At 42.8% G+C, this 27,787-nt stretch overlaps 2 protein-coding genes across 2 annotated transcripts in view; both read left to right on the forward strand.

Annotated features, from left to right (window-relative positions):
- Positions 1 to 12,770, forward strand: part of ACSS1 (acyl-CoA synthetase short chain family member 1) — a 35,627-nt gene extending 22,857 nt beyond the window's left edge. The window contains exons 9-14 of the mRNA XM_042880859.1: positions 3,556 to 3,668; positions 4,524 to 4,650; positions 6,183 to 6,310; positions 7,886 to 7,949; positions 8,503 to 8,621; positions 9,516 to 12,770. Of these exons, the coding sequence (XP_042736793.1) occupies positions 3,556 to 3,668; positions 4,524 to 4,650; positions 6,183 to 6,310; positions 7,886 to 7,949; positions 8,503 to 8,621; positions 9,516 to 9,692 (728 nt within the window). The 3' untranslated portion in view covers positions 9,693 to 12,770. The remainder of the gene's footprint in view (positions 1 to 3,555; positions 3,669 to 4,523; positions 4,651 to 6,182; positions 6,311 to 7,885; positions 7,950 to 8,502; positions 8,622 to 9,515) is intronic.
- Positions 12,771 to 13,141: 371 nt separating this feature from the next.
- LOC122185836 (adipocyte plasma membrane associated protein) lies at positions 13,142 to 26,086 on the forward strand. Its single transcript, XM_042881992.1, has 9 exons — positions 13,142 to 13,268; positions 16,024 to 16,140; positions 19,253 to 19,368; positions 19,860 to 19,952; positions 21,689 to 21,805; positions 23,042 to 23,216; positions 23,670 to 23,804; positions 24,122 to 24,314; positions 25,314 to 26,086. Exons 1-9 carry the CDS (start codon positions 13,177 to 13,179, stop codon positions 25,521 to 25,523), a joined length of 1,248 nt encoding a protein of 415 aa, XP_042737926.1. The 5' UTR covers positions 13,142 to 13,176; the 3' UTR covers positions 25,524 to 26,086.
- Positions 26,087 to 27,787: the final 1,701 nt, after the last annotated feature.

Below are 27,787 nucleotides of genomic sequence, written 5' to 3' on the forward strand. Positions count from 1 at the left end.
CCTGGGCAGCCTGAGCTGGTGGGTGGGGGTGGCAATCAGCCCACAAAAGGGGGTTGGAACTGGGTGGCCTTCCAACCTAAGCCGTTCTATGATTCTGTGATTCTGTATGTGTGGAGGAGAATTTGTACGTTTCTGTTCCACCCACGGAGCCTTATATAAGGAAAGCAACCTCCTGATGTTTTGGACAGAGTTGGAAAGCCACTGGGCAGTTTCAGCACAAAATAACAGGGCAGCAGCATCTTAAAGCAGTAGCAACGTGTTGCACCTTTTTCCACTCTAAATGTTCTTTGATATTTTGAAAGCTGAAAAATCTCAATTGGTTCTAGAAACAGAAAGCAGAGATTGAATTTCGGTGCAGTGCTTGGAGTCGGCAGCTTGAATTTGAAACCTGAGTTCCAGTTGTTTATGAAACCATACTAACCTTGATGTGGTCTTAACATGAGAGGATATCATGGAAGAACATTCATAGCAGCATGTAGCCACAAACTGCACTCAGGTGTGTTTCATATTCTTGCCTCAAGAAGGACAGAGGAAGATGGAAAACTAAGCTGTGTAGACAGAGGCATATATTACTTTTGCTGATTGGAAAGAAATCAGGGGAGGAAGGCTTTCTGGCTGAGTGGCAGGGGGACAACAACTGTTGCCTGATTTGGATCAGTCCCTCCCAGGAGAGAGGTAGCATGCTGCAGTCCTTTGGCATTCTGATACTTTAAAAAACAAGTGTACTACAGTTTTGGCAACATGCTTGGCCTAATTGTGTGCATCAGTGCGGGAGCTGTCATTTATAGACTATTCACCATCTCTTGCCTGCTGGACAGAATGGGCTGTCACGTTGGAGCAGGAAAATTGCTCCATCTGTTTCCTGCCTCCTGCTTTTCATGGTGAGCAGCTTGTAGGACTGCACAGTGCAGCCCCCAGCTCTTTGTTCATTTTGGTGTCAGACAGTCCTCTGTTCTGGTCACCAACATTCAACAGCTGCTAAGTGCATTTTGAATGCTCTTTCCCCTAACATTGACAAAAATACGTCCTCAAGTTGCAAGCCTCACAGCTTGCTGTGGAGCTATGCACTTAAAGGACACAGCACAGCTGTGAGCTTCCTGCCTCTGCTGAAGAAAAGCCCTTCCTACTCTTAAATTTCTAGCTGCTGTTGAGCAGATTATCCATTCCCTTTCTAAGCAAACTGCTCATGATTTCACTCTTATTTCTGCTACCAACTTCTCTATTTAGGATAACTATCACCCATCTCATTGTGGTGAGTTTGTTTCTGGTGCACAATCAAGTTCCATTTAATCTGGATCAGACTCTTTATTTTCGGATTTGAAATAGAACAGCAGCAATGTTATCTACTCTGTACTTTCTTAATACCTTAAATCGTCTGGGTTCTTACCTTCTTAGCAGGAAAAAGTCTGATGGATTAGGTGCTACACGCTTTCCTCCCTGCTCTGATATAAAACACTGGTGAAAAGCAGTTGTACAGTGGTGGGGATGAGAAAAAACGTTATTTTTGATGATGAAGACAAAAACAATATTTTTGGTTATAGCTTGTCTTCAGTTACTGATGCATGCAGTATGGTAGGTCGGTTCTCCCTTATACAGGGTTAGATCTTGTAAGAAGATGTATTTTTTGTGGGTTTTTAGAGCAAGAACTCTCAGGGAAGAGGTCAGAGAACATTTACTGGACAATCTGTAAGTGCAAAATGCTTGATTCTGAATTTGAACCAAATGTAGTTTTGCATGCAGTTACCAGCTCCTGGAAGCATAGTATAATGATAAATATTCATTAAATTGATTTTGCTAGAAAGTAGAATCAATCTTTCTCCACAGTTGATGCTTCCATTAAAGAGGAAGCCAAATTAATCATGGATGCACTGTATACACAATTATAAATGCAAAGGGAATATGGAAAGAGATCACAGAAACAGTTTGATGGATGCTGGTTGTGATCCTGCAGTGTCACCTCTCACAAACGATTTCATTAGAGCTCAGTAATTGCACAGCTCTGTGCACTGTCCTCTATGGTACATTGCTCTCCAAAGCAACAACACGTTGCCAGTTAGTAAAGCCTGGTGGGTGTACAGATCAGCAAATGATGATTTAAGAATCCACTTGAAAGTCTTTGGATGAGTGAATAAGTGAGACAGCAATTACAGGAAGCAATTTTAGTAGTGTTATGCACAAATGAGAGAGACGGAACATTTCTGTGGCTTTTAGTGTTAAAATATTAGGAATTGCTGGGCTGTGATTGACAGTAATGGAATCAAATCTGTGTTTCAGTTGCAGGTATACTTATTCACAGTGCAGAGGAAACACTTGGTAGTTCCATTTTTGTTTTTCAGTTAAAAAAATACCCACAAAATGCAGCTGTTGTATGCAGCTGTGAACAAAAGCTGTTTTTGAGAGACATCTGTAAGTAGGTTCTGGAAGCTTTGATTGTTCGTTTCTTACACTGCCAGTTTAAGACAGGTCTTTCCCATACAAATAAATTTCGAAGCATCCCTGCTACCATTCATTTCTGAAGCATGCATTTCCTCCAAGACCCTTCCTTGTACCCACATCAGGGTAACTGATGGATGCAAATTCAGGGACAGATTCAGCCTTTCCAAACCTTGATTTCAGTTTCCACAACCTCAGCAAAGCTGGTGGAGCTCAGCACTCTCTAAGTGGCAGAACAAAGCTTAGTTTCTACAGCTATATTTATTAAAGTTTAATGTTCCTATGTTTTTTGTCTCTCATTTGTGTTTTTGAGTTACTTTCATATCTTATTAAGGTTGGAATCTGATTTAATGTTCATCCCAGCAGGCATGAAAAAAGAAAGATTAAAAAGTTCAATTTTGAATAGAAGATGATCTCAAATTGCTTGTAAGGGGTGGGTTATTCTCATTCTCTGTAATAACAGTAATTCAGACTCCTGAAGTGCTTTTCCTACTAACCTTAGACAACTGTAAAAACAGCACAGGGAGATAAATCCCCTTTCTCTGTAAAAACACTACTAGGGTAGGAAATGGGGCTGATGAGTATTGTCCCTGCTGCCAAGCAGCCCCATTCATGTGAAAAAAAATCTTGGAAGGCTGTATGTATGCATTAGAGCTCCTTGTATTCATTGCTAGCTGGTAGCTAGAGGAATTGGCTTATCCATGAGCTGATTTAGTGCCAGGCTTTTGGGCAGAGAGCACATGGGCTGACTCAAGACGCCTCCTCGTGCCTGGTTTGCTGTGGATATGTCCATAGAAGGGTGCTGAATGCATGCAGTACCTTGACACTGCAGGGTCCGCAGGCCTTTGGTGCACAGCCAGTGCTGCAGCCCCTGCTGTACTCCCTGAGAAAAGCTAGGTGGGACATTAGTGGTCCTGATGCTCCGTGCCGTGGAGAACTGCTCTTCCCTGAGAAGGCTGCATGGTCCCACTCTGTGCCATGCTACTTGATGTTGAATAGTTCCTTCCCAGTGGCTTTTACTTGGAGATGGCTTCTGTATTCTCTTTAACAGAGAAGAGCTAGCATTTGCTTTCATCCAGCATTGGATGAATCTCAAATATTTTATTTTTCATTATTTTCCAGAAACTGGTGGCATCTGCATTGCCCCACGGCCTTCAGAGGAGAAAGCTGATATCATTCCAGCTATGGCTATGAGACCCTTCTTTGGGATTTTCCCTGTTCTGATGGATGAAAATGTGAGTTGAGGCTGTGACAGGTGCCAAGAAGAGAAGCTACTGTGTTCTTCTGCTTTAGTCACCTTTCCAATGGGAGAGGAACAGGATCTGGGAGGATGTATATTCCTCCATTAAAATAGTAGAATAAAAGAGCAATTAATATATCTGGGCATATCTCAGATATCCATACAGATTTCCAGCCGGGCATTGCAAGCTATCTCTAGAGAGATTAAAAGCTACTTCTTCCATTTCTGAGAGCAGTCAGAAGTCATACATGTCTTGGAAACCAGGGAGATAAGCAGCTGGCACAGTGCATACAACAACCAGTGACTTAGCAAGACTGGCAAAGCAAGAAATGAAGTCTTTCAGGGGAAATGCAAGGCATGAGGCAGTGCGTGTCAGTAAGAGATTGATGCTGATCTCTGAAGCTTTGCTGAGCAATCCCCACCAGCACTCAAGTGCCCAGTAAAGCATGTAATCTCCTCATATACAGTTTAATAAAGGAACGTGGTGATTAATGTAAGTGAAAGGGAAAGGTAGCAGTCCAGGCACCTCCCTCCTAGCCTCACCCCAGGCATCTTCTGGCTGCTTAGCATGCCTTTGTTGTCATCTTTTCCAGCCTTGCCCTCTGCAGAATCACAGGATTCACTGTTGTTTGAGACTTAAAATTGTTTTATCTGCAGTGCTGCAGGCCTTGAGGAGTAAGGAATGCCCAGCACAGATGGTGTGTTCACTAGAGGATTCATCTTCTCCCCATGTGGCCAACCATTGGCAGTCTGCACTGAGCAACAGGGTGATTCTTACTATATCAGTGAGTCAGAGCCACTTATTCTTATTTTGCTCTTCTGATCATCCTTTTTGTGCTTGAACCTGCAGGGAAAGGTTTTAGAGGGCAATGACGTGTCTGGTGCACTCTGCATCACGGAGCCGTGGCCTGGCTTGGCAAGAACAATCTACAGAGATCACCAGCGATTTGTTGATACGTATTTCAAGGCCTATCCAGGTAAGGAGAGTGCCAAGGGAGTGTGGTTTGCACTGCATTATAAGAATGCTCAATATTTTCAGCAGTGCTTTGTGATATTTCTATTCAAGCTAGATCTTGGGGGTTGCTGGAATTTGGTGTGTTGCGTGTTGTAAGCATGCAGTAATGGTTCTAGCTGTCACATGGAAATGCATTTACTGATAAAAATGTAGTGCCTAGAATAAAAATCCAAGGACACTTTCTCTGGGGCCATTTTTGTCTCGTTTGGAAATAAGCATTTAGGATGAGAAAGTACCTCCTGCATCACTGAATCTTGCCTGGGCTGTCACATGCTGTGTTACACCTGCCCCTTTTTAAGCATGGTCACGTTGTACCTGGCAAGTAATTGCGAATGGCAGAGAAAACATTTTATGGGAAATTGGACAACACCACTGTCTTCAGTCAAGGGAAAGGTCATGGGGAGTCACAAGGTAGAGAAAAATTGGAAAGATGGCTTTTGCACAAAATTTGTGCAAAATTGTGTGGAAAATAAGAATGGGAAATTGATGAAGTTGAATGAGCCCCTATTCTCTTATCTATTCTCTTATTATTCATTTCTATCTGCATCTGCAATCGCAGTGATATTTAACATAGGTTGATAGCTCCTATCATTAGATAATTGATTGGAAGGTCAAGAAGCATGACTGAAAATCCATGAACTGGACAGTAATGGATCCTGCCAAAAGCTGCCTTCAGAGCTTGCAGCATTAGCTGCCAGCTGCTGTGCCAAAGTGCCACAGGAACAATTCTCTCCTGGACATGGCTTTGTTTGTTTGCTTTTCACCTAACCCAGTAGCAGAGTTTCTACCATGGTCACATGCTGAAAAGGGATCATTTTCTGGGACCTGAGTCTTCGTTAGCCAGGAAAAGAAGTGGCATTTTATCAGACCCAACGTAAGTGTTTAAAAAAATTGTCAGTATTTGCACATACAGATGTAGTAGAACTGTTCATTTTCAGCTGAGCATTTGTAATTTTCATTGAGTACTGAGGTGAAGCTAGCAGCAAACCTGAGTTTGACCAGCAGCCTATGGCATGATGGCACATGGCATTTGAACTATTTTGGGGCTGTATGCATTAGTCTGGGTGAGCAGTTGCTGTGCATCTGTAGGAGTGTAAAGCACAGGGAGATCTGAGAACCCTTTTTGTTTTTGTAAATCCAACAGAGCATCACTGTGTTGTGTTTGTGGGCTTGGATTTATTGCAGGTCATCAGCCACTGGTTGCTGCTGATTGCCTACAATGATTGTAGGCAATTATGCCTACCATTGCCTTGCTGCTGCCCAGATGACATAGCAGCCAATACAGCCTAATGATAGCAGCCAAAGGCTGAGGATAGCAGAGGGAAGTGGAAAATGATGTGTGGCCAATCATGCATCTGTAAGCTTAGTCTGCAAACTGTCTGATCCACCCTGCCTTACTTGTCATCCTAGAGCAATATCTGTCCTGAACCAGAGTCCCCAGGAAATAGGCTGGCACACTTCCTACTAACAACCACCCACATCTCTTTCCATTAGGTTACTATTTCACAGGGGATAGTGCTTACAGGACCAAAGAAGGCTATTACCAGATAACGGGGCGTATGGATGATGTCATTAACATCAGCGGACACAGGCTTGGGACAGCAGAGATAGAAGATGCAATGGTAAGCTGCAAGCAGGCACACATCTGTGGGGCAGGGTAGCCCTTGAAAGAAGCTGTATGAATTTAAACAAGTGCAAAATCTGATTTGTTTGCAGTAGCAGTATTGCCTTTGAACCTCTGCCCCTACTTACATACAGCTGCAATTTTAGATGCTGGTAGAGTCTTCGTAAGGGATTGGCTCTCCCATTCCTTCCTTTCCTTCTGCTAAAACTTAGCCTTTACTTCCCAAATCAGCAGTTCATGCTCATCTGGACCAGCTGAACATGGCTGAGAATTCAGTAGCACTGAAACAACCTTGATTCACAACAGCTGCAAAGATAGATAGCCTGTCTTTCTGAGAGAAAATAGTATTAGCTTAGAGGATTGAAAACAAAAAGTCCGCAAAGCACTTACCTTCAAAGCTTGACCTGGATATTTATTCCTGTATTATGTGCCTTGCCTGCAAACAGCACTTAAATGTAACATTTGATGAACCTGAATTTATATGGCACACAAGGATTATGTTGTCTCCTCTGTGAGTAAATTTTTTTTGTTTGGATGAATTTATGATCATGGATATAGGATCTGGTTCCTTCCCCACTTTTTATATATGTATATATGTGAATAGACAAATATATTTTTCTGCTATATTGCTCTGTGATGTTTTTTCATATTTTTAATCTAATTTAAGACATAATCCAGTCTTTGGTTTGAGATTCAGGTACATGAGTTCTCCCAGCCTGTACACTCAAACTATCTCCTTACTGCCAATGAGTATCAGTTTCACCCAAGAAGTGTGGCAGAATAAATCACTGTTCTGGAGCATAATAAAAACGAGCATTCAGCAGAAAAACCCTTCGTGCTTCTAGGAAGAAGTGAAGGCCAGATTCTTTCTTCCTTCTGGTGTGCTTCGGTTGCTAATAAACACTGATCAGGTGTTGACTGATATTGGCATTTGTTCTGCTGGAGACAGATCTCTGAGGCACAGAGCAATGCAAGACTACTTTTGTGTATGATTTGACTATGGCCAGACATCACTTGGGACTGTAGCTTTACACACACAAAGAAAAAGCATCACTGAATCACAGACTGGTTGAAGTGGGAAGGCACCTCTGGGTTTATCTACTCCAGCCCCTGCTCCAGCAGGGACACCCAGAGCTGTTCACCCAGACCCCTGTCCAGGCAGCTTCTGAAAGTCTCCAAGGAGAGAAACTCCATAACTTCTCTGGGAAACCTGTGCCAGTGCTCCAGCACCTGCACAGCACAGAACTGCTTCCTGATGTTTAAATAAGACCTATTGTGATCTATTGTTGCCTCTTGCTGGTGCAAATTCAGCTTGGTGTGCTTTGGGTCCAGCAGTGCATGTGAAAATGCTTCTTAGTGTATTTGAAAGCAGGACCAGTCCAGTGAGTAAATGCTACTTCCAGAAACTGGTGCCTGTGGCCATCAGCTGACTATGGAGTAGGGAGGTGGAATCCAACTTTCCTGTTCTGCATGCAACAAAGAGATGGCAAGATACTGCAGATACTGCAAAAGTAGCTGGCACAGATGCGGAAGGGCTTTACGCTCTGATTATTTTTGTTTTATTTTTGTGAAGGCTGATCACCCTGATGTCCCTGAGACAGCTGTGATTGGGTATCCTCATGAAATCAAAGGAGAAGGTATGTGAAAAACAGCATCCTGACTTGACACATAAATACATTCAGTTTCTAACCTGGACTCTGTGCTAAGTGGTGTCTAGGGAATAGAAGACTGGTTACTGTTGGTTGACTGGCAATATAGTCCTAAGGTGCAACAGCAACCACGAAAATAACTTCCTAAGCTGAATGCAGGTATTGCTCCCTTGACTGTTTTCATTCGTAGTGTTTATATATATGACAGAGCTTTCATAAGCAGGATTGTGCTCAGAAAAGCCCTTTGAACAGATGGGTTTGTGTTGGTATTGATCCCAATGACTCTGCTAGTCATTGTTGTGCTATCATTGTCACTGAGACCAATCTGGTCTATGGATGCTAAGACAAGACTGGACCTTTATTCTAGGGGCTTGAATCTGACTGCTTTTGTAAACATGACTGATGGTTTTCTTGTCAGTCCCTAGATTGTGACTAAGAATGATTTAAAACCTGCCTTGGCATTCAAATGAGTAGTTCTGCCAGCCAGGACCTAATATGAAGTACTCATATTTCATTTTCATTTTTCTCATTTTTCTTCTAGGTGCCTTTGCTTTCATAGTGCTAAAAGAGCAGACAGCTCATACAGACCATGTCAAAGAAGAGCTCAAAACTATAGTGGCTACCAAAATAGCAAAGTATGCTGTGCCTGACCACATTCTGGTAAGAGGGAGACTAAGGGAGACTGGGAGCAGGAGCAGTCGCATTTACTAAGCCTTGCCTTTCCCATCTGCTGCGTTGCAGTTGTCTCTCTCTAGCAGGACAAAGGAGCAGGAAAAGAGAACTTGCTGGAGGGATCTGTGGGTGGAGGAGGCAGGTGCAATGGTCTGAACGTACACATCCATGCACAGAGAGTACTGAGAGTACCTTTCCTGGCAAGAATTCTGGCAAACGGGAATTTTAGGCACACCCTGTGCCTTAAGCGGCATTTGTCATCCCTTCTTTGAGATGCAGCAGCATTACTATTTTAAACTAAAAGGGGAGAGACTTAGATTATTATCAGGAAGAATTTTTTTTACTCAGAAGGCAGTGAGACTCTGGCACAGCTGCCCATACAAGCTGTGGTGCCCCGTCCCTGGATGGACTTAAGGCCTGGTTGGATGTGGCCCTGGGCAGCCTGAGCTGTACGGGATCCATGGCGGGATTCATGTTCCAATCCATGGCAGGGATTGGAACTGGGTGTGCTCTAAGGTCCCTTCCAACCCAAGCCATTCCACTGTTCTATGAGTTTTCAAGTGTTTGTAGTTCAACAGTTAACAGCTGTTCCAAGGCCTCAGTCTCCAAAAAGCTTCATATTCAGCAGCACCCAGCCTGGAGTTACCCAGCAATGAATGAATGAGAAGCAAAGTCTAGTTAGCTAAGAATACATTTTATAGCATAAGATATTGATGCAAGCAATATTCCTTTGTTTGGACACAAACTACTGTGCTCTATGAGTAGCTCCTAGGAGCTGTAGCCATGAGATAGCGCCAGGCTTAGGACAGTTCAGCTAGATTTCCAGGTTGTTTCCATCAGGATCCAAGTTCTGATTCAGGTGTGTCTTTCTCTTTTCTGCAGGTGGTGAAACGCCTTCCTAAAACCCGATCAGGGAAGATCATGAGGAGGCTGCTGAGGAAAGTAGTCACTGAGCAATCAAGTAACATGGGAGATGTCACCACACTTGATGATCCGAGTGTCGTCGCAGAGATACTGGATGCGTACCAGAAATACAAAAAGGAGAAGAGTTCCTCATAGCAGATGCCTTTGGAATATCTCTGCTCTGGAAATGTGGAGGGTCTTGAATGACGAGGCAAACAACATGGTTCTCTCTTGGTGTATTCTGCAAAACTCTGTTCCCTTCTAGAGAAATAGGATTTCTTCTCCACAAAGTGTTTTGAGTTGTTCAGAGCTAGGAGGCATCTGCTGTCTTGCACAGTCAGGGAGCTCCTTTTCACTGCTTCTAGAGCTGATGTAGAAAAGCCATTGGCAGTTTCCATTAGCTGTGGTGAAAATAATACGAGGTAAAACAAGATAAAGATGTTAATATTTCTCATTTCAATGGTTTTATACAAGGAAATGTTTTTATATTATACTTCCGTTTTTTTAAGAGCAGCCTTGAAATATATTCCTTCTATTTTTCCTTCAGCTTGGATATCCAAGTTCAAGTAGTTGTTTTTAACTGCAACTGTGGTGCCTTTTCAGCAATGCAGGGTTTTTAGTAGATATTTCATATGTATTATTAGGGAAATGAGAAGGACATGGCTAATCAGATATTTATCTCATGTTCTGATAATTCCTGTGGCTTTCCTCATAATAACTTGTGCCTTCCACTATATTTCCAGAACTTCCCTGCAACACCTACACAACCCAGCATTAGAACTTCCAGCTACAAAACTGAGCCACAAAGCCTATGTCTGAACTCTGCACATCCTCAGTGCATTGCCAGGGAACTGGTCCCAGGTGTTTTCATTCTCATTTAAGAGACTGAGATCACCAACTGGGATTTTAGGGCAACTTTCCTCTTCCTCATTAGTGATGATAATTTATGCAGTTGTCTTTGTTTCTTCAAGTCATTATGGAAAGGAAACCATATTTACTTTGCTGGTGGAGCATGGGGGAATAAAATCCCAAAGTGTTCAAGAGAGGTTTGAAGCTAAAGAGATGTGCTAGAAGGTTTGTTGTGACTTGCTGAGTTGCATGATTTCTAGTCAATGAATGGTTATTTTAGCCCACTCCCAAGTGATCTGTAATCTGACAGGTAATCAACAAAGACAGGCACCCAATTTGAAGGTAGGTTGGTTCTTTCATCAGAAGTTGTCTTCATGCTTGTTATTTCAAGATGTCCCCTGCCATGTTTGTCCCTTCCATATGCTGCTGTGCTGATCTTCCAGCACGTGCCATGCCGGTACACACAGATTGCACAATCCACAAGGAGAAGGAGGTGCCTCTTAGATGCTTTCTGGGAAATGATGGTGGTATTCCAGACTAGCAACCTCAGAATAACAGGAAACAACAGTCTTTGTCTTTCATATGCTTTTCACAGCAAGGAGTGGTGAGTTTTTGGCCAGCAGAGATTCTGGTCCAAATGGGGAAGACAGCTGTCAATATGATATGTTCTCAGTCAGGCCTGTTGCCTTTGATCTCAGAGTTCCTTTTGACTATGTTAGGTACGTTTGTTGTTGGATTTTTAAATCTATGTGTCTCCAGGGTCTGGGTAATACAGCAGGGAAGATCATACTTTGTTGCGGTTCCCATCCTTCTGACTGCAGTCCATTTTTGCCTAAGGTAAGTATACATCCTGTGGACTTTGTGGGAAGTCGAGGATCAAAAAGTTTGACATAGCTGACAGACTTTAATATTTCGGGAGACAGCCACTACGTACATCCTCTATTGCCACTGCAGAAATAAAACCCCTCTTCCTTAAGTGATTTTCAAGTGGGAAGCTGACAGTAGTTAATGCTTTTGACAGAAAAGTAGACTCTCTTGTTTAGACAGGCTGTCTGCACACGCACAGTCTCCCCCACACAGTCTGAAATATAGGGTGGAGAAAGAGAAGTGGTCTTTGAACAAAATCATACACTTTGATGAAGAAAGCATTTTCTGTATTACTGAATTTCCATGTGAAGGTCCAGTATTCGCTGACATTTGATCTAATTCATCTGAACTGCCTCACAAGGACTGGCTTTGTGCTCTGGTGCACTGAGACACTGTTATCCAATTCATCTGGTGAGGAAAAAGGGGAAATAAGTGTACTGCTTCACGTGCATCTGTGTATATTCTGAGGCCCCTTTGGATGCTCATAGAGAGCACATGGTACTGTCATAGTACTACTGTTATAGAATCAGAGTCATCACAGAAGAGATCACTAAGATAATCATGTCCAATTGTCAGCCTATCGCCACCACTAACCATGACCTTCAGTTCCACATCTCCACATCTGTAGAACGTGCATTAAGTTTGCCAGCCTTAGAAGTCCTCCTTTCATCTTTTTTTCTGTAATCTCTAATTGCACTGGTTGCATTACCAGTCCTAGTCTGAGTTGAGCTGAGCATGTTGCTATTTCCTGGATGTGGTGAGCACCAGCAGTGGGGTTTGTCAGCAGTGCTTTCAGCTTCATGTGCAGCTGTTTTGTCACCCGTCCGGACTTTGCTTTGAGGAGGGGCTCAGCCTGCAGAACTGGCACTGAGGTCCTCAGTTCTTGAAATACTAGGAGAAAGATGCCACTAGCAAAAGACTTCAGGCCTGCTGCCTTTTGAGCTGATCCACTGATGCATTCATCAGTGGGGAAAGTATACTTGGAATACTTCATAGTGGGATCATTGGATACTCTTGTGTATGGTTGATTCATTTGGGAAAGCAAAAGTGATGGACCTCTGTGCATCCACGATTAATGTGGGGGTGATGTGCTAGATTGCATTTGTAACCTCATCAGAAGAGTTTCAGAGTTTGTTTTACCTGCTGCAGTCTGACACAAAGGGCAAATGAAAACACTCAACAAGGGAGACAAGGCCTGCTAGGGAAAGAGCCTCTAAGTCTACTGCGGCAGCATCTAGTAGTAACATAACCTTGCCATGCCTGTCCATCATGTTCTTACCTCATTTTCCCACTCAGATGTACCCATGGAACCCGATCTTCGTGCCTTTTTTCCCACCCAAGAGACCAGACCACAATTTTCTTAATTTTAGGAAACAAAAAGGCATCTCCTAGAGGTGATGTGTGTTGTACAGATTAACATTTTGCTGTTGTTAATTGTAATACTTTACATTTATTGTCATTGACCGAAATCCGTGATCTCTGTATTCAGATTTTCATTAAAAGAAGCACCCACTTCCACGTGATGTGTTGTGGCTTTGTGCCGTAGGCGTCTGACTCTACACGTGTGGGGTTTCACTCCCAGCAGCCAGAAAACCAACTTCGCACTACTCACCGAGCTCTCCCCCGGCCCGTTTCGCGCCAGCCGCGATGCAGCCCCCTGCCGCCACCTGGTGGATGGAGCCGCTCCTTCCCGGAGCGGCAGCGGGGATGCGCCGAGCTCCGCTCCTGAGGACGGGACCGCGGCGGTTCAGCGGCCGTCTGGAGGCCGCACCCGGACACGGCGGGGCCGAGCAAAACCCCGCTCTGCAGCTTTCAGCGCACCGCCGGAGGCCCGCCGAGAAAGCGCGACGCAGCGCGCAGGCGCGGCCGCGGGGCGGGGCGGGGGGCGGACGGAGGCCGCAGGTCGGGGCCGGAGCTGCGGAGGATGAATGAGGCCGAGGGGCTGCGGCAGCGCCGGCCGCTCCGCCCGCAGGTCATCACCGAGGACGGCCCGGCGCAGGAGGCCAAGGAGGGCAGGTGGGAGGCCCGTCCGGCGCGGGGCTGCGGGCCGAGTGCCGTAAGGCGCTGCCGTCCACCCGGGGTGCCGCTGGGCGCTCGGTGCTACTCGGGCGGCCCTCAGGCGGCCCCGTGTGTGCCCGGTGGTGTGCCCGGTGGTGGGGTTTGTTGGTCTGTCTCACCATCTATCTATTTACGTATTGGGGCTGTTTAAACGCAGCTCTTGGAGCAGTGCCGCTTATCCCGTTGTGGCTTGCGCGGATCTGCTGTGGGTGTGACTGGCTGTTGTGTAATGCTGTTAGTTTGTTTGGAGCTGGCAGTGGTTCAGAGAGGTGACCGCACACCTCTGTGTGCCTTGTAAACACTTCATTGGTTTGAGGTTTGGTTAAGGACGATCTCCTTTACAACTCCCTGTGTACCGATTCAATTCAAAACTGGCTTCTCTGTAACTGCAGGCGGTAGCAGCAATAAGAAAGCAGCGTTTGCTTTGCCTTCCACCAAAGCTCGATCTTCAAGGTCCCTTCTAACCTAAACCACTCTTGGCTGGCACTGCTTTGGTTCACCATCACTGATGTCTTTTCCCATTTGAGCACCCCTCAGATTTTCCTCTCTGCTCCTCTGTGTCACCAGGGTGCAAGAGGTGCTTATTACTGTACTCATAGCCCCCGTTAACAAGGGAGACTATCGGCACCTTTAAACTGCTCTTTCCAGCATCCACCTCTCTTGCTAATTTTTCTCACATCGGTTGTGTTTCTAGGACTCTGTAAACGATCCAGAATATTCACAGATCGCAGTCTCTCGAGACTGTCCTGCATGAAGCAGTGGAAGTACTTCTGAAGGATGCCCGTGTTCCAGATGGGAGCCGTGCAGAAACTTGCTGACGGCTTCCCTCCCTGCTGCCTCTCCTGCCGTTCCTATGCTGAGAGGAGGAGGCAGCCCACACTGCTGGCTGTGCTGACCTCTAGTGTTTTTTTGTCAGCCTCTCTCCAAGAGCTGTGTGACAGCATCTTGTTTTAGTTCTCAGTGACAACTAAGTTAGTGTTGTTATAACGAGAAGTTTGGGAATTGTTTGATTTTGTTGATGTGCATTTGCTTTTATTTAATTTCTAGTATTTCAGCAGTATCTAAAGTAGGTCTAGCAGTTTGCAGGCTTGGAGCGGGGGTTTGCATGTTGCCACATTCTTCCTGCCTGCTTCCTTTATTATCAGTACATTGCAAATTTGCTTAAGGCTCAGAAATATGACCTTTACCTAATAATGCTTTCAGGAGCTTTAATTAAGTTGGCTTGGCAGATGAGTTCTCATTCACCTTTATCAGCTTCCTTTTGTGTGAGCTATTCTCATCTGTAACAAAGGTGCTTCTGTGATTGCTGACAGCACTTTCAATTTTTAAAGTATTGAGCCATCGTTTTCTGAAGGACTGTGGAACAGCGAGGCAGGCAGCTGAAGTCTTTGTGTAGACTTAGAGACCACCTCATGTCTCTGTCACTCTCTCCATTCCAAGGGCAAGGGGAAAAAGACTGGGATGTTGCTTTCTCAAGACATCTGCTATTCCAGCAGACAGTGCTGAGATCTGGTGGTTCGTCACAAGGGCAGTCTGGCCCCTGGGAGTTGCAAAGAGGTCGGTCAATGTAGATGAGCAAGCTTATTTGAAGCAGCTTCGTGATCTGATTACGTCATCTTGGAGATAGGCTTATTGCTGTAACATTGCTGATGTGCCCAAAGGGGAGTGCTCTCTGGAAGGAGCTGTGATGGGCAATGAATATTTTAGCATCAGTTTGTTGTTGGTGCAGGCAGTGACCAGATTCAAGCCTGACTGTGTCCTTCCTTACCCAGCAGATAATCCCAAAGGTTACCTCGAGGCTGATAGCAGCACTGCGTGTATATGCTGTTAGCTCCCCAGTTTTGCTGTTTGTGCTTTGGGCAGCAATTCTCTGTCCTGTTGTTTGGATGTCAGGCTGGTGAAGGACAGCACAGTGGAAATGGTCCAGGATTGATGCAGGGCAACCAGGTGCCATTTGCCTCTGTGTAACTGATACTGAGTGGAGTCTGGCTGACTGTGTCAGTGAGCATTTGGGAGTAGCTAAGGGTTGGGAGCTGCTTTTCTGCTTCAGGTCTGGGATTTGTTGGACGTGGCTCTGTGCTTTCCTCTGTAAGTGCTTGATTGAGGTTTATCAGCTTGTTGAGAAGAAAATATGTTGTTGTTTGTTTGTTTTTTTTTCCTGTGGAAAAAAAAACAGGTTTTGCTGTTTGTTGTGTGTTTTGCTGGATTAGTAGGAGGTGCTTAATTGCATCTGCATGCTGGGGCTTAAGTTTCAACCCAGTCTTCACTATGTGAAGAAAGCATTCAATTAATCTCTTCTAATCTTGTATTCGTTGTATTAGTTGCTGGGACTTTTATTAGTACATGCCTGATTTCTGCTTCTTGAAAAATTCTGGAAGGTGGAGGTTTAACTTAGAGCTGGGAAGGAAACTGCTGCCAAAATATTAATTTAATTTAAAAGAACAAAGTGTTGGGTTTTGGTCAACTGTAACTTGCATGAAACCCGTATGTGATGCTGCTCTCGGAGCCTCATGTGGTGCCATTGTGCAGAGACTGCATACATACCCCTTTGTTTTATATTAGCCATTAAGAATATTTGAGAAGGTGATTGAGTAAAAGAGTATGTGCGTCCTTTGGTATAGGAAATGGGCTGTTAAGGTTTGTGGATTTCCTTAATTATTACATGCTAAAATAGCATCACATGTTAATCCTATTTCTTGTGTGTTTCTGACAGTGCTTACAGCAGCAAGGTGTTCCGTGTTACCTTCTTGACTTTGGCTGCGTCTCTGGCTGTGCCCCTGCTTGGAGCAACTGTTCTACTGGATTGTCCTATAGACCCCCAGCCTATAAGGTATGTTGTTGCTTTGTTTTAAAGTAGATACATGGAACTGTGACTTTTGCTATGTGTTGTACTACTTTTTGATGAATGAGGCAACTGTGCAAAGTGATTCCCACTGTATTAGGAAAATGGGGATTGATTGCACTGTAACCCATTGCCAGGGCTTGCTTTGCAAACCCAATTTGAGGTACCTTTGCAGTTGTGTAAGCACTGATCAGTGAAGGAGCTGAATTACTTCCTTTGATCATTAATCTCAAAAATGTCTTTGTTTTTTCTTTTTTCTGCTGTCCAAACTGTCAATAGAGCTTGTGCTTACTCACTGAATGCTCCTGCCTTCAGGGAGACATGAACTATATTTTCACCAGGGGACAAGCAGTACAGTTGAACCCAAGCTGTACCCATTTCTGACGAGAGACACTATTCATATGAAGATGTGAATTGAATGGATAACCTGACTGTGTTCAGTGCTTTGTACCAGCTGAACCATATGGCCATGTTATATTTAAATGCACATCTTGTGAAGTAAATGCATTTGCTTGATTTGTGTCTTGAACTGTCTGAATTAATATAAAATATGGGATGTAACAGTGAGCCATCTGCACGAGAGCTGCATTGTGTGTGAAACTGTGCTAGTGTAGTCGGGTGACTTGGTGCTTCTGGCATTTTGAAGTAAGTGAAAATGCTAACTCTGCTGAAGATTTAGGTTCAACTTGATAATTCTGCAATGAGAAGGAAGAACAACGTTGTGAACATCTCTAGGGTTTAAAGAAACTGTTGATGTGGCAGGGTAGTACTTACAAATCTTGCCAAAAAGCTATTAGACCTAAGCTGCTTGCTTGCAAATCTTAATAAAATGCTTTCTGCTGTGTTGAGTTTAACAAAGTATTCCCTGAAATACACTGCAACTCAATTCTGGAACCTAGTAGGATTTGTCTACAGAGCTTTTCCTATTATGTTGTTCTGGTCTATTTCTCATCCAGAATAGTGTTCTGTAACACTATTCTGCATGCTTACATCTCTTACTTTAAGTCCCTTTTGCCAGACTAGGACAACCATTCTTGCCCAAATCAATGACTTGTATTGCTTTAGATTCTTGAAGAGAAGCTAAAAAGCTAATTAAGGTGTGGTTTAGGCCTGTACAATAGGAAGGATAATAATTCTGTGTGGTGTTTCTGAAGTGTTCTGAAACAGCTGAAGTAGATGGATGCTTTTTGGAGCAATGACTTCAGTGGAAGAATGTGTAAAATTTGCATTCATATTACTCTGGTAAACCACAGGAAATAAGGAGAGTTAAGAGGGCAGGGCGAAGGCAGGTGACACCTGAAATTTCACGTGAAACATCTGCAGCTGATTTATTCCAAATTCTTTCTCTATGAGTCTGTATTGCAAGATATTGATCCTGGGGAGGATTTTCTACTTGAAAACATAACAGTCCAAAGTTCTTGACAAGTGAGTGAGTTCCTTATCTGAATCTGCTGTTATCTTAATCTAAAACTCTCTAGCACTTGGAAAAAAGGGGTGGAAAACTATCTTGTCTTAGCGCTGTGAAAGCAGCTCTGCTGTAAATCTTGTGTGGACAGGACCTAGTACTCAAATTAGAAAGTTTGCTATCTGTAACCAAACAGATAAAGTGTGCATCTCTCTCTCCTTACATTATTTGTATTGTGTGCCTGTTCTCTTCAGTTCTCGTAGCTTTTACAGTTTGCAGGTCCAGCTAACTTTTTTTACCCCTAATTGCTAAATACATAGAAATTTCCACAACTTTCACTGTAGGAACAATGTGGTTGCAATGTTGCTGGTCCTGGGGAAGTCCTAGATCCTGTGTACCGTGGCAAATTTTGGACTCAAACCATGTCTTTAGAGATTCTGTGGATGGAAGGCATTTGCTTGTGGTCATATAAGGAGTTATTTAAATTTAAAAATTCTTCCAGAGCTTTGCCCTGGGAGCTTTAGCGTGCTCCTGTGAATGAGCAACTAATGAGCTTACCACCTTGAGCAAGAATGCAGCTTCATTAATGACTTGAAATCATGGAGACTGTAGTGGTTGATGCTTGTGTCTTTAAGAACCTAAGAGTGTGGCTGGAACATATTTGCATTTATTAGCACAGTTGGGGCTGAATTTGGAGCACAGTGCTCTGGAGTGTGGTATTTGATTTGAAGCTGTGTAGGCATCTTACTAGTACCTTTCTCCATATTTCTGTACTTGACTAGAAATCCAGTTGACTTAAATAAGGCTATTATGTGAATAAGGGCTTGCAAAATTGAACCCTATTTTATAGTTTTTAGATTTCAGTGCAATTCCCTTGATGTGCAACTTAATCCTTTGAGTTGCTCTTTCTCTATGGGAATGCATTCAAATTATGAACAAGAATATCTTTTTCATTATGGTATGAAGATATGCATGTTGAATGCTGGAATGTTTTCTGTCACTAGTAGTATGTCAGTTAATAATTAAAAGTTATTTATTTCCCTTATTGAAGATGTCATATGGAGTCAGATCTTAGTGTATTGTTATACAGTGTTGTTATAAGTCTTTGTTTTATAATATGTATCTGTCTTTCCAGGAAAAATGGTTTGGTAAAAAAAGCTACTTCAGCTGAGTAAGAAAAGAGTAATTCTATCACACACTGCAACAGGTTGCCCAAGAAGACTGTGGATGCCCCATCCCTGGAGGCATCCAAGGCCAGGCTGGATGTGGCTCTGGGCAGCCTGGTCTGGTGGTTGGCGACCCTGCACGTAGCAGGGGGTTGAAATTAGATGAGCATTGTGGTTCTTTTCAATCCAGGCTATTCTATGATTCTGCTGTGTCGTGGTGCTGAATCCTTTGCCTTTCTGTAAGGAAGATGGACATGGAATGTGTTGCTGGGCTTAAAGCTGACTTACAGATACAATTTAAGAATACATGATCAGTCTCTTTTCAGATGAGCAAAACAAGAAAATTTTGATCTTTGATGAACAAGAGTTAATCTTTCAGCTTGCCAGCTGTGTGTCTCTTTAGAAATACATTATATATGAAGTGTAGGTCAGCTTTCAGGAGTGGTGGAAAAGGTGGATCCAACTTGTTGCTCAAGAGTGTTTGCACATTTGTGCAAAGGTTCATGAGTTCTGTGTTCTGTTTTTGCAGCCTGAAAGAACCACCCCTCCTGACGGGTGTGCTAGAGCCCAATAACAAGTTACAGAAAGCTGAGAGACTATGGGAGAATCAACTGGTTGGGCCAGAATCCATCGTCAATATTGGAGGTAAGCATTGAGAAAAGGTGTTTAGCAGTTGTATCCTTTATTTTCCTCCTGCTAAATCTTCTCACGGATTATTAGAGTATTAAAAATATATATATATAAATCCACAGCAACAAAACATTCTAAATTCCTTCTTCAGATTACAGTTTTGTTGCTTGTCTCTGTTAACGTCATGCTGAAGTGACTTCTTGAAGCCACGCTTTTCTGTTACCTGTTTTGGTCAGAATCAACAGAAATTCTCTAGGAAACCTTCCCGTTTGTGACAGCTGAGCTATGGGTGAATGATGTGACCAGGAGGAAGTTTTGTTATGCCCTCTGAAAAGTATAACTAGCAAACGTAGGGCTTCAGATAAATTGAAGATAGAAGAGTCCTACCAATGGGCTCTGCTAGTCCAATCATCTTTCATTTGCTGCTTAATCTGCACGTATGGCGAAGTTTGTGTTGTTTATATTCAGCTTTGTGATCAAGTTAATCACACCAGTTACTTTTGCAGATGTGCTATTTACTGGGACAGCTGATGGAAAGATTCTCAAAATTGAAGATGGGGAAGTACAAACAGTAGCCAGAATTGGCCATGGTCCTTGTGGTAAGTGACATCCTTCTGAGCATTTTGTACCCCAAAACAGGAACTTGTGTGGATGAACTTGGTGTTCTGTCTGGATTTCACACACGAGTGCATATCTTCCCCTGTGGACGTCTGTAACAGAAATATTAGTACATGTATGAATGACATATGAGTGGAAATAATTCTACAAGCACTGGAAGGAACAGCAGAGCAAAGAGCTAAAAGAGTGGGAATGGGTGCTACTGATAACAAGGACACTGCTCCTAGCAGTAGAATTTGGGAATTTAGTTTCTTTTATGCCACCATTACAAGGTCTGCATTCTGGTAAGGCTTGCAGCATGGATGACCTGTAGAAGATCCTGCATCTTAACCCCGGGAGCATGAGGTTGCATGTGTCACAAATAATGTTCCTTTTCCTGTTGGCCCATCCAGAAATAGCATATACCCCAAAAAAGAAAATAAGAAAAGGTCAGCAACCTGACATAATGTTTATGTGAAGGTGAAGTCAGCAAGACTGTGGGGTGAAGGGCCACCCTGTAGAAACTGAAGACCTCTAAGCAAGTGTTAGTGAATGAACTCTGAGATAATGTGTGAATAGGTAAAATCAACTTCTTTGGAGATTTTGTAAATAAATGTCTGCTCTGTAGAATTTTACCTTGCATTTGTTGTACCAATTTCCCTTCCTCGTTAAGTGCACTAGAGGATTGTGGTAGCAGTTATTTCTTGTTGAATTCCACACATCTTTTCCAGCTGCTCATTTGCTTCACTTAATGAGTTTTCTGGAAGTGAGTGAGTACAGCTGATAGTGCATTGTTTATTAGTATTTACCAGTTATTGATGTCTGCACCCTTATTTTGTCACTGGTTAAGCAGAGATTGTAGGCCGTTGTTACGTAGCTCTCACTAACATGCTCAGCATTTTAGGCATTTTAAAAGGCTGTTCACAAGACCAGCTCTGATCTGTTTCGGCTGCCTAACAAGTAGAGAAGCCTTGGCACTGACAGCAAACAGTTTGCTGCCAGCTGATACACAGCTGGACTTTGTGCTTTTGTTCAGGCATGAATGTGGGGGAGAGTGGATATGGCAAATCACCTTTTCTGTTGGACTTGCACCGCATGCAACATATTCTTGGGAAAGGTGGCAAAGTTGTGCTTCCTGCCGCTTTGGGGCCAAAGAGGTAGAGAGGACCCTAGACTCATGTTCCTTCTCAGGCTGTGGAGAAATGGTGATAAAAGGGCTGCTTTCCCCAGCAGACTGTCTTGATAATGTCTCAAATTAGAGATGTTCTAAATGTCACAGTTCCTTAGGATTCAAGTGGACACAAATGTTTCATGTTTATGGTGTTCTTAATACACAAGTCCGTAGTCATAAGAAAACTATTCTTTCATCAGAACGTTAGCTCTTTCCAATTAGAGATACTTCCAAGGAGTGTGTACCCTTTATTTTCATAATAAACTTACAGTAAGACTGATCCTTCATAGGAAAAAAGTCTTCATTTAAATCCAATTTTCTGACATTCAGCCCTAGTTGGGGCAACTGCTATCAGTTGCCAGGCTATTTACTAGCTAAGTTTATCTCTAGACTGGTCATAACATGGAGCTATCTGTATCACTCCCACTCAGACAAGTAAAAACTGTTTCTTTCATGAATGGCACTGGCACTAATGTCTTGTTCAACTGTAGTTCAATCTCATGCAGCAAGCATGAATGCCCTGTGTTTATTTGTATTTGGAAAACCATTTAAAACATTTTTCCTAAGGAACTCCTGAAGATGAGCCAACTTGCGGACGACCACTTGGTATCAGAGTGGGACCAAATAACACCCTTTTTGTGGCAGATGCTTACTATGGACTCTATGAAGTTAATCCAGGCACAGGTATGACTTCTCTATTCAGCAGTTCTCTTCTACTGAGAAATCTGCTCTTCATTTGGAGTTTTGCCCGACACTGTAGGCAATGCCTGTCTTTTCTTTAAAGCAGTTTGGAGCTGTCTGGATGAAACATGCCATGCAAGAACTTTTTCTTGTAGCAATCACTTCTTCTCTGTGTCTGTCTAAATCAGTGTTAACAGTTGCTTATCTTCTGGTAAGCTGCGTTTTCAACTGTCAAAATAGATGCCTTGGGACTCATGAGCTCTGTGCAGCTGTTAATTTTCATAAAGGTAGAAAAATTATCTTGCAGTTACATAAGCTTTTTGCTGGGTTTAGTATTCCTTTATTTCTGCCTTAATCTCACAATGTGGTAGTGAAGACCTCTCCTCTGTAACCCCAATCTATAGAAGGTGAAGAAAGGCATAGCTTGGTGTGGCTGAAGATCAAATGGCTTGTTCCTGCTGAGACAGGCACTGCTGCTTTGTGTCCTTCATTGTATGTCCCTGAGCCAGATCTCAGTTTCAAGAGCTGTGTCATCAGAAATCTATGGTTTGTTTTCTTGAAGGGTTCACTTTCTTTACAGTTTGTTTCCAAATTGGCTCTGGGTAGGGGGAAGGAGGCTTGGACAAATGCCATATTGGAAGGATTTAGACTGTGTGGCTTTGGGAGAGTGTAATCAAAGTCTCCCTTACTGATGGTAGACAGCTGCCACATTAGTTCAGTCATGCCAAAACAAAGAAGAAAAACAAACCCCCGGCCCAAATATGACTACAACAGATTTTCATCAGTTGTGTTAGAGGCTTGGCCATAATAATTTACCTGGTGATGTGCCAACTGTGCCAGAGCAGTTCAGTGAACCTGCCAGTGCTTTCATGTTTAAAAAGTACTCTTCAATCCTACAGATTGATGGGGAAAGAGAGTGGTAATTGGTTTGCTTGAACTCTACAACGCTGGGACCTGCATTCATGCTTGGTTTAATGTGAATTAAACCAATTCAGAATTGAGAAATGTGGCAAGTCTGGTGCCTATCAGAAGGAAACATCTTCCGTTTCAGCTTTCTGAAGAGTGTTTTCTCCTTCTCACTTACACTGTGTTGAGTTATTCCATTGCAATCCAAAACCTTCTTACTTAATGGAATGGAAAAAATGTGAAGTGCTTGCTGATTTTCTGTTAGTATTGAACTTGCTGCCCAGGCAGGACATATAAAAGCTGGCCTTATATGTGTGTCTTTTTTCTGACCAGGTGAAACGAAAGTGCTTGTGTCAACCAAAGCACTAATTGAAGGTCAGAAGTTGTCGTTTCTGAATGACCTTACTGTGACCCGAGATGGCAGGAAAATCTACTTCACAGACTCCAGTAGCAAGTGGCAAAGAAAAGACTACTTATTCCTGCTTATGGAAGGCACAGATGATGGGCGGCAAGTATCCCTTCCCCAAGGCATTTAGTGTACTTTAAGCTCACCTGTAGGAATGGACTTGGACACTTTCTTGGTCTCCAAGTTTTTGTTGTTATAAGCCACCTGTGCAAGCACTGCACTGCCCAGGAGAGGGTGGAAGAAGATGTGGATGATGCTGATGAGACCTGCAGCAAAGTAAATGAGATTGCTTTTTTTTTTCTTCTCCTTTGAGAAGACTCAAATGGAATGTGCTTTTTAAAAGAGAGGGTGTTAACATGATGTTCCAACTAAATCTTTAATGGATAGACCTCTTGAGATTGGCAGTTGTATTTCTCCTGACTTCATAAGCAAGTGCTTCCTTGTTATTTATCCACTTTAACTTAGGTGAAATACATGAGCAAGGAGGTGAAAAGTGAGAAATGAAATCACAGTGGGTATTTGTCTTTACAAACATGTATAATACTCTCTTTTTAGCCTGCTTGAATATGACACAGTAACAAAAGAAGTGAAAGTCTTAATGGTGGGACTGAGGTTTCCCAATGGTGTTCAGCTCTCTCCTGCGGAAGACTTTGTCCTGGTGTTGGAAACAACCATGGCCAGAATCAGAAGGTGAGTGTGACTTCACTGGAACTGTTGACTCCATCCACTTAAAAATTGACTGACTGAGCTGAATGACAAAAGAAATCCTAGATTAACAACATCAAAGAAGACTTTCCATTGGAGGTATCTACACTGCATAATTTTTCCTACTGTGCTCCTTGGGCACAGTAGGGTAAGCTGACTTTTTCTGACAAAGAAGAATGCCTATGCTTTATTTCCCTATGCCAAGCTAAGGAAAAATTACTTTTAAGTAAATTCCTGTTTATACTTCATTAATTAGACTGCTTGATTTAAGATATTATAATCCAATTATTTATAACTTTCAGGTATTATGTGTCTGGGCTGATGAAAGGTGGAGCAGATATGTTTGTTGAGAATATGCCTGGTCTTCCAGATAATATCAGATTAAGCAGCTCTGGTGGATATTGGGTAGCTATGCCAGGTGTCCGTCCCAATCCTGGATTTTCTGCGTTAGATTTTTTGTCTGAAAAACCGTGGATTAAAAGGATGATATTTAAGGTAAGAAAAAAAGAATGACCTTTAGTGTGGGAATGGAAGTGACTAAAAAGTTGGTTTGTTCTTTTTCTTCCTATTCACAGGAAGATTAAAATAAAAAATAGTGCTGTTTAAAACTGTTGTGGTTGTCTTCATGTGGAGCAGTTTGTGTGATTCATGCATAGAGAAGCAAATGTTAGTTTCAATAAGTAGCAAACAGACATCTCTTTGAATTGCCTTCCATGTTAATCTCAGAAGAAAGAAAGAGGAGTTATCTCTGCCCTAGCCATGCAGCAATACAGGATCTGTATTTGGATATATGAAAGAAGACTCCACCTCTATACCTGAAGTGCCTGAAGGACTTACTGCCAAGTGTTTGGAGAGGTTTTAAAAAATTTCCTCTATTCTACTGGCTTCCCTAGGCATCCTAGGAGATGTGTATGCTTCATATACTGCTGTGTGGCACTTTGTTCTAACTCAGTATGCACTCCCTTTTGATTAAAGAAATAGCAATAATAACATATTTTGTGAAGGATATCTGATACTGAGTAAATGGAATAGTTCTCTTTATACAATATGAAGACTTGAAAATGCTTTCCTAAAAAAAAACTAATTAAAATCAACTGTCAGCATTTAGGATAGAAGTGACAGTTCAGCTAAATGAACTCTCATCTGTGCTGTGCTGTCTTTGCTGGTATAGTGCAGACGCCTTAACAGAGCAGTGCTATGGGTGGCAGAGCATGTCTGCAGCTTAGCATCAGCTGTGCCAGAAGAAGCTGCTGCCTCCTGTGAGGACATTTGTTCAGCCCAGTGTCAGAGTGCATTTCTGATGGCTGATCTGTAAAAAAATTTTTTTTGAGCTGTCACATTTTAAGCCTGTGTAATACTGTTTACTCAAAATGTGTGCTTTTGTTCTTAGCTGGTTCAGTTGAGGGGTGTGGAACGGTTTTTGATTGTATATCTGACTTCCAATTGTGTACAACAGAGTCTTTTGATAGTTTTCCTTTTTTTTTTGTCTTCTAGATACTGAGCCAGGAAACTGTGACAAAGCTCGTGCCCAAGCGTAGCCTCGTTGTTGAACTTAGTGAGACAGGATCCTACAGAAGAAGCTTTCATGATCCCACTGGAGTGACAGTACCTTCTGTTAGCGTGGCACATGAGCACAATGGATATCTTTACCTGGGCTCCTTCCAGTCCCCGTTTATTTGCAGACTTAATCTTCAGCATGTTTAACCATCCATCCATGATAAAGTGTCACAGTCCTGAAATACTCTAGAGGTATGAAGGAAGCATGTGATTGAAGCAGTGTGTGACTGAGGAGGGAAAGTGAAGACAGCCTGTTAATAAGTGCACTTAGCACTGCTCTGTTGCCACAGGAAAGCATACAGCTTGCTGTATCTGTCCTTGGTTTGACTGCTTTGCAGTTGGCATGAATAATACTAATGTCTGAGGAATACGGTGAGGCTTCTTTGTGTGGTTATTTGCTCAAGCAAAATCCACTGCATTTCCAAACCCAACCCTGGAGTTTTCTTAAACAGGCAACATCTGTCACCCATAATGCAACTGTATGTTTATCTTACCATTGAAGGGTTTACAATGTATGGAATTTAAACATGTATGATCTGGACTGAAGAGGATATCTTGCATGTGTTTATACTTCAAAGCCAACTGTTTAGGAGTGATATGCCTAGAAACCTAATTATTCCACTTGGGTTTTTTCAATTCTAGCCTATGTAATCAACATTGGAAACTACGGTTAACAGCTGATCAACATGCAGGATCTGATTTGATCATTATCTATGGATTCTTGTGTGTTTTTTTTGTTTGTTTGTAGTTGGATGAAAGTTTTTTCTAAGTTACCAAAGACTGGTTCCAGGGGGTTTAAGCTGGATCATTTAGAATGTTACCTCTATGTTCATCAGGTCCTGTAAGTTTCCTGTTCACTGTGTAGGGCCAATGCCTCCCATTCCTGAGGGGCATGGGAGGGAAGAAGGCCAGCTGCAGGAATCCTCTTCAGCATGTGTGTTATGACAAACAGGTGAAGGTTTTGGGAAGGGTCTGTGTGTCTGAGGGTGGATGTGGACTGAAAGAGCCCCTGCAGCACCTAGTAATAGTGGATGAAGAAGGCTTTGGTGGAAAATGTTGGAATATGGTAGTTGTTCATGGGTGCTTCCTGCATTGAAAGGTACTCTGGTGAATCCACAAAATGCTTTTCTGTAAACTACTGCAAAGGAAAGGCCATTCTGCTTACATTTTCAATAAGAATTTTTTTCCACCTTGGATAGGATCTTAGGGGAGTTTATTTCAGCAGTGTGATTTAGTGAGATTTAGTAGGGATTCCTGCTCTGGGACTGAGGATTACTGCTTGCTCTCTACTGCCTCTTTCTACCACTGGGTGATAGTCAAACACTGGCTTACTCTGTTGCTCAATTTTCTCACCTCTGAAAAGGAAATAACCATGATTTGCTTTATTATATAATGAAAAACACTGGAGAAAGGGAAGATGATGTTGAAAATGCCATCTGCTTTCACTGTCTATCGTTTGCATTTCCCTGCAGTAATAAAAACAAGCACAGAAAGTGTATTTTTACTGTCAGTGCTCTGTCACTGTATACTGCACTACTATCAGACCGCAGCAACCCTGTGGAAGTAGCTGGTGGTTGCTGGATCAGGCTCTGCTGTGCCTGTGCTCACAAGCCTTTTTACTTGTTTCAGTGGTGACTGGATCTGGGAGGAAGATCAGTGAGAGGAGAAAGAAGCCTGGTAGACAACTTGCTGCAGGTTCTGACCTTTGGTCCAGCAGAGCCCTATCTTAATTATTTGTGGGCAGGGACTGAGTGATTCTGTGATAAGTTTCAAAGGCTGAGAAGCTTGACCTTCCTGCCAGACTTGCACTACAGGAACTCTGGAGAAGGGTTGAGAATGGGACGCTCTTGCAACACATTTTGCTGGCAAAAGGGCTGGCTGACTAAGCAGCATCTGGCTAGTATTGCTCCGCCAGCCCTTGTGGCTGTTTTTCATGGGATTTGAAAACAGAACTTGATGTGTGACAGGGTACAAAAGCAAGTTCTCTGTAGGCCTTGCTTCATTGGTGTTTCAGCAGCCTTGAATCAAGCACAGCTTTGCCTGTAGTTGTACAGCTATCTCTAGTGTTTCATTTCCAAAAGTATCTTACTGAATAATTGAATGCTTTCTTTCATAGGGAAGTAGACCTCAGATGTTTAGGCATGCCAAATGTAATAGCTTCTGTGTGATTAGTTCTCTTCTAAGGCTGTATTCCTGAAGCTGTTAAGTGGAAAAGAAAATAGGCTGTGCTGCTGATTCTCAAGAGGATTAAGACACAGAAAGCCTCACAAGACATTCTTCTTGCATTTATCCTTTCTCTTCTTTCACCTCCACTGCTAAGGATTTAGTACTGTGGTCTCACTAGAAGGTTCTTCAGTCTTTTTAGTTCTCTCTGAACTCTGCAAGTTCAGCAGACTCATATGAACAGTACA

Source organism: Lagopus leucura, unplaced genomic scaffold (genome assembly GCF_019238085.1).
Source record: "Lagopus leucura isolate 7727_CA_CO unplaced genomic scaffold, USGS_WTPT01 Super-Scaffold_73, whole genome shotgun sequence".
In the NCBI taxonomy this organism is placed as follows: domain Eukaryota; kingdom Metazoa; phylum Chordata; class Aves; order Galliformes; family Phasianidae; genus Lagopus; species Lagopus leucura.

Bases quoted from the DNA above. Each gene is read 5' to 3' on its own strand.
- LOC122185836 (XM_042881992.1), top strand. From the start codon at position 13,177: ATGAATGAGGCCGAGGGGCTGCGGCAGCGCCGGCCGCTCCGCCCGCAG. The intron at 21,806-23,041 runs GTATGACTTCTC...TTTTCTGACCAG, and splicing joins TGAAGTTAATCCAGGCACAG to GTGAAACGAAAGTGCTTGTG. The intron at 23,217-23,669 runs GCAAGTATCCCT...CTCTCTTTTTAG, and splicing joins GAAGGCACAGATGATGGGCG to CCTGCTTGAATATGACACAG.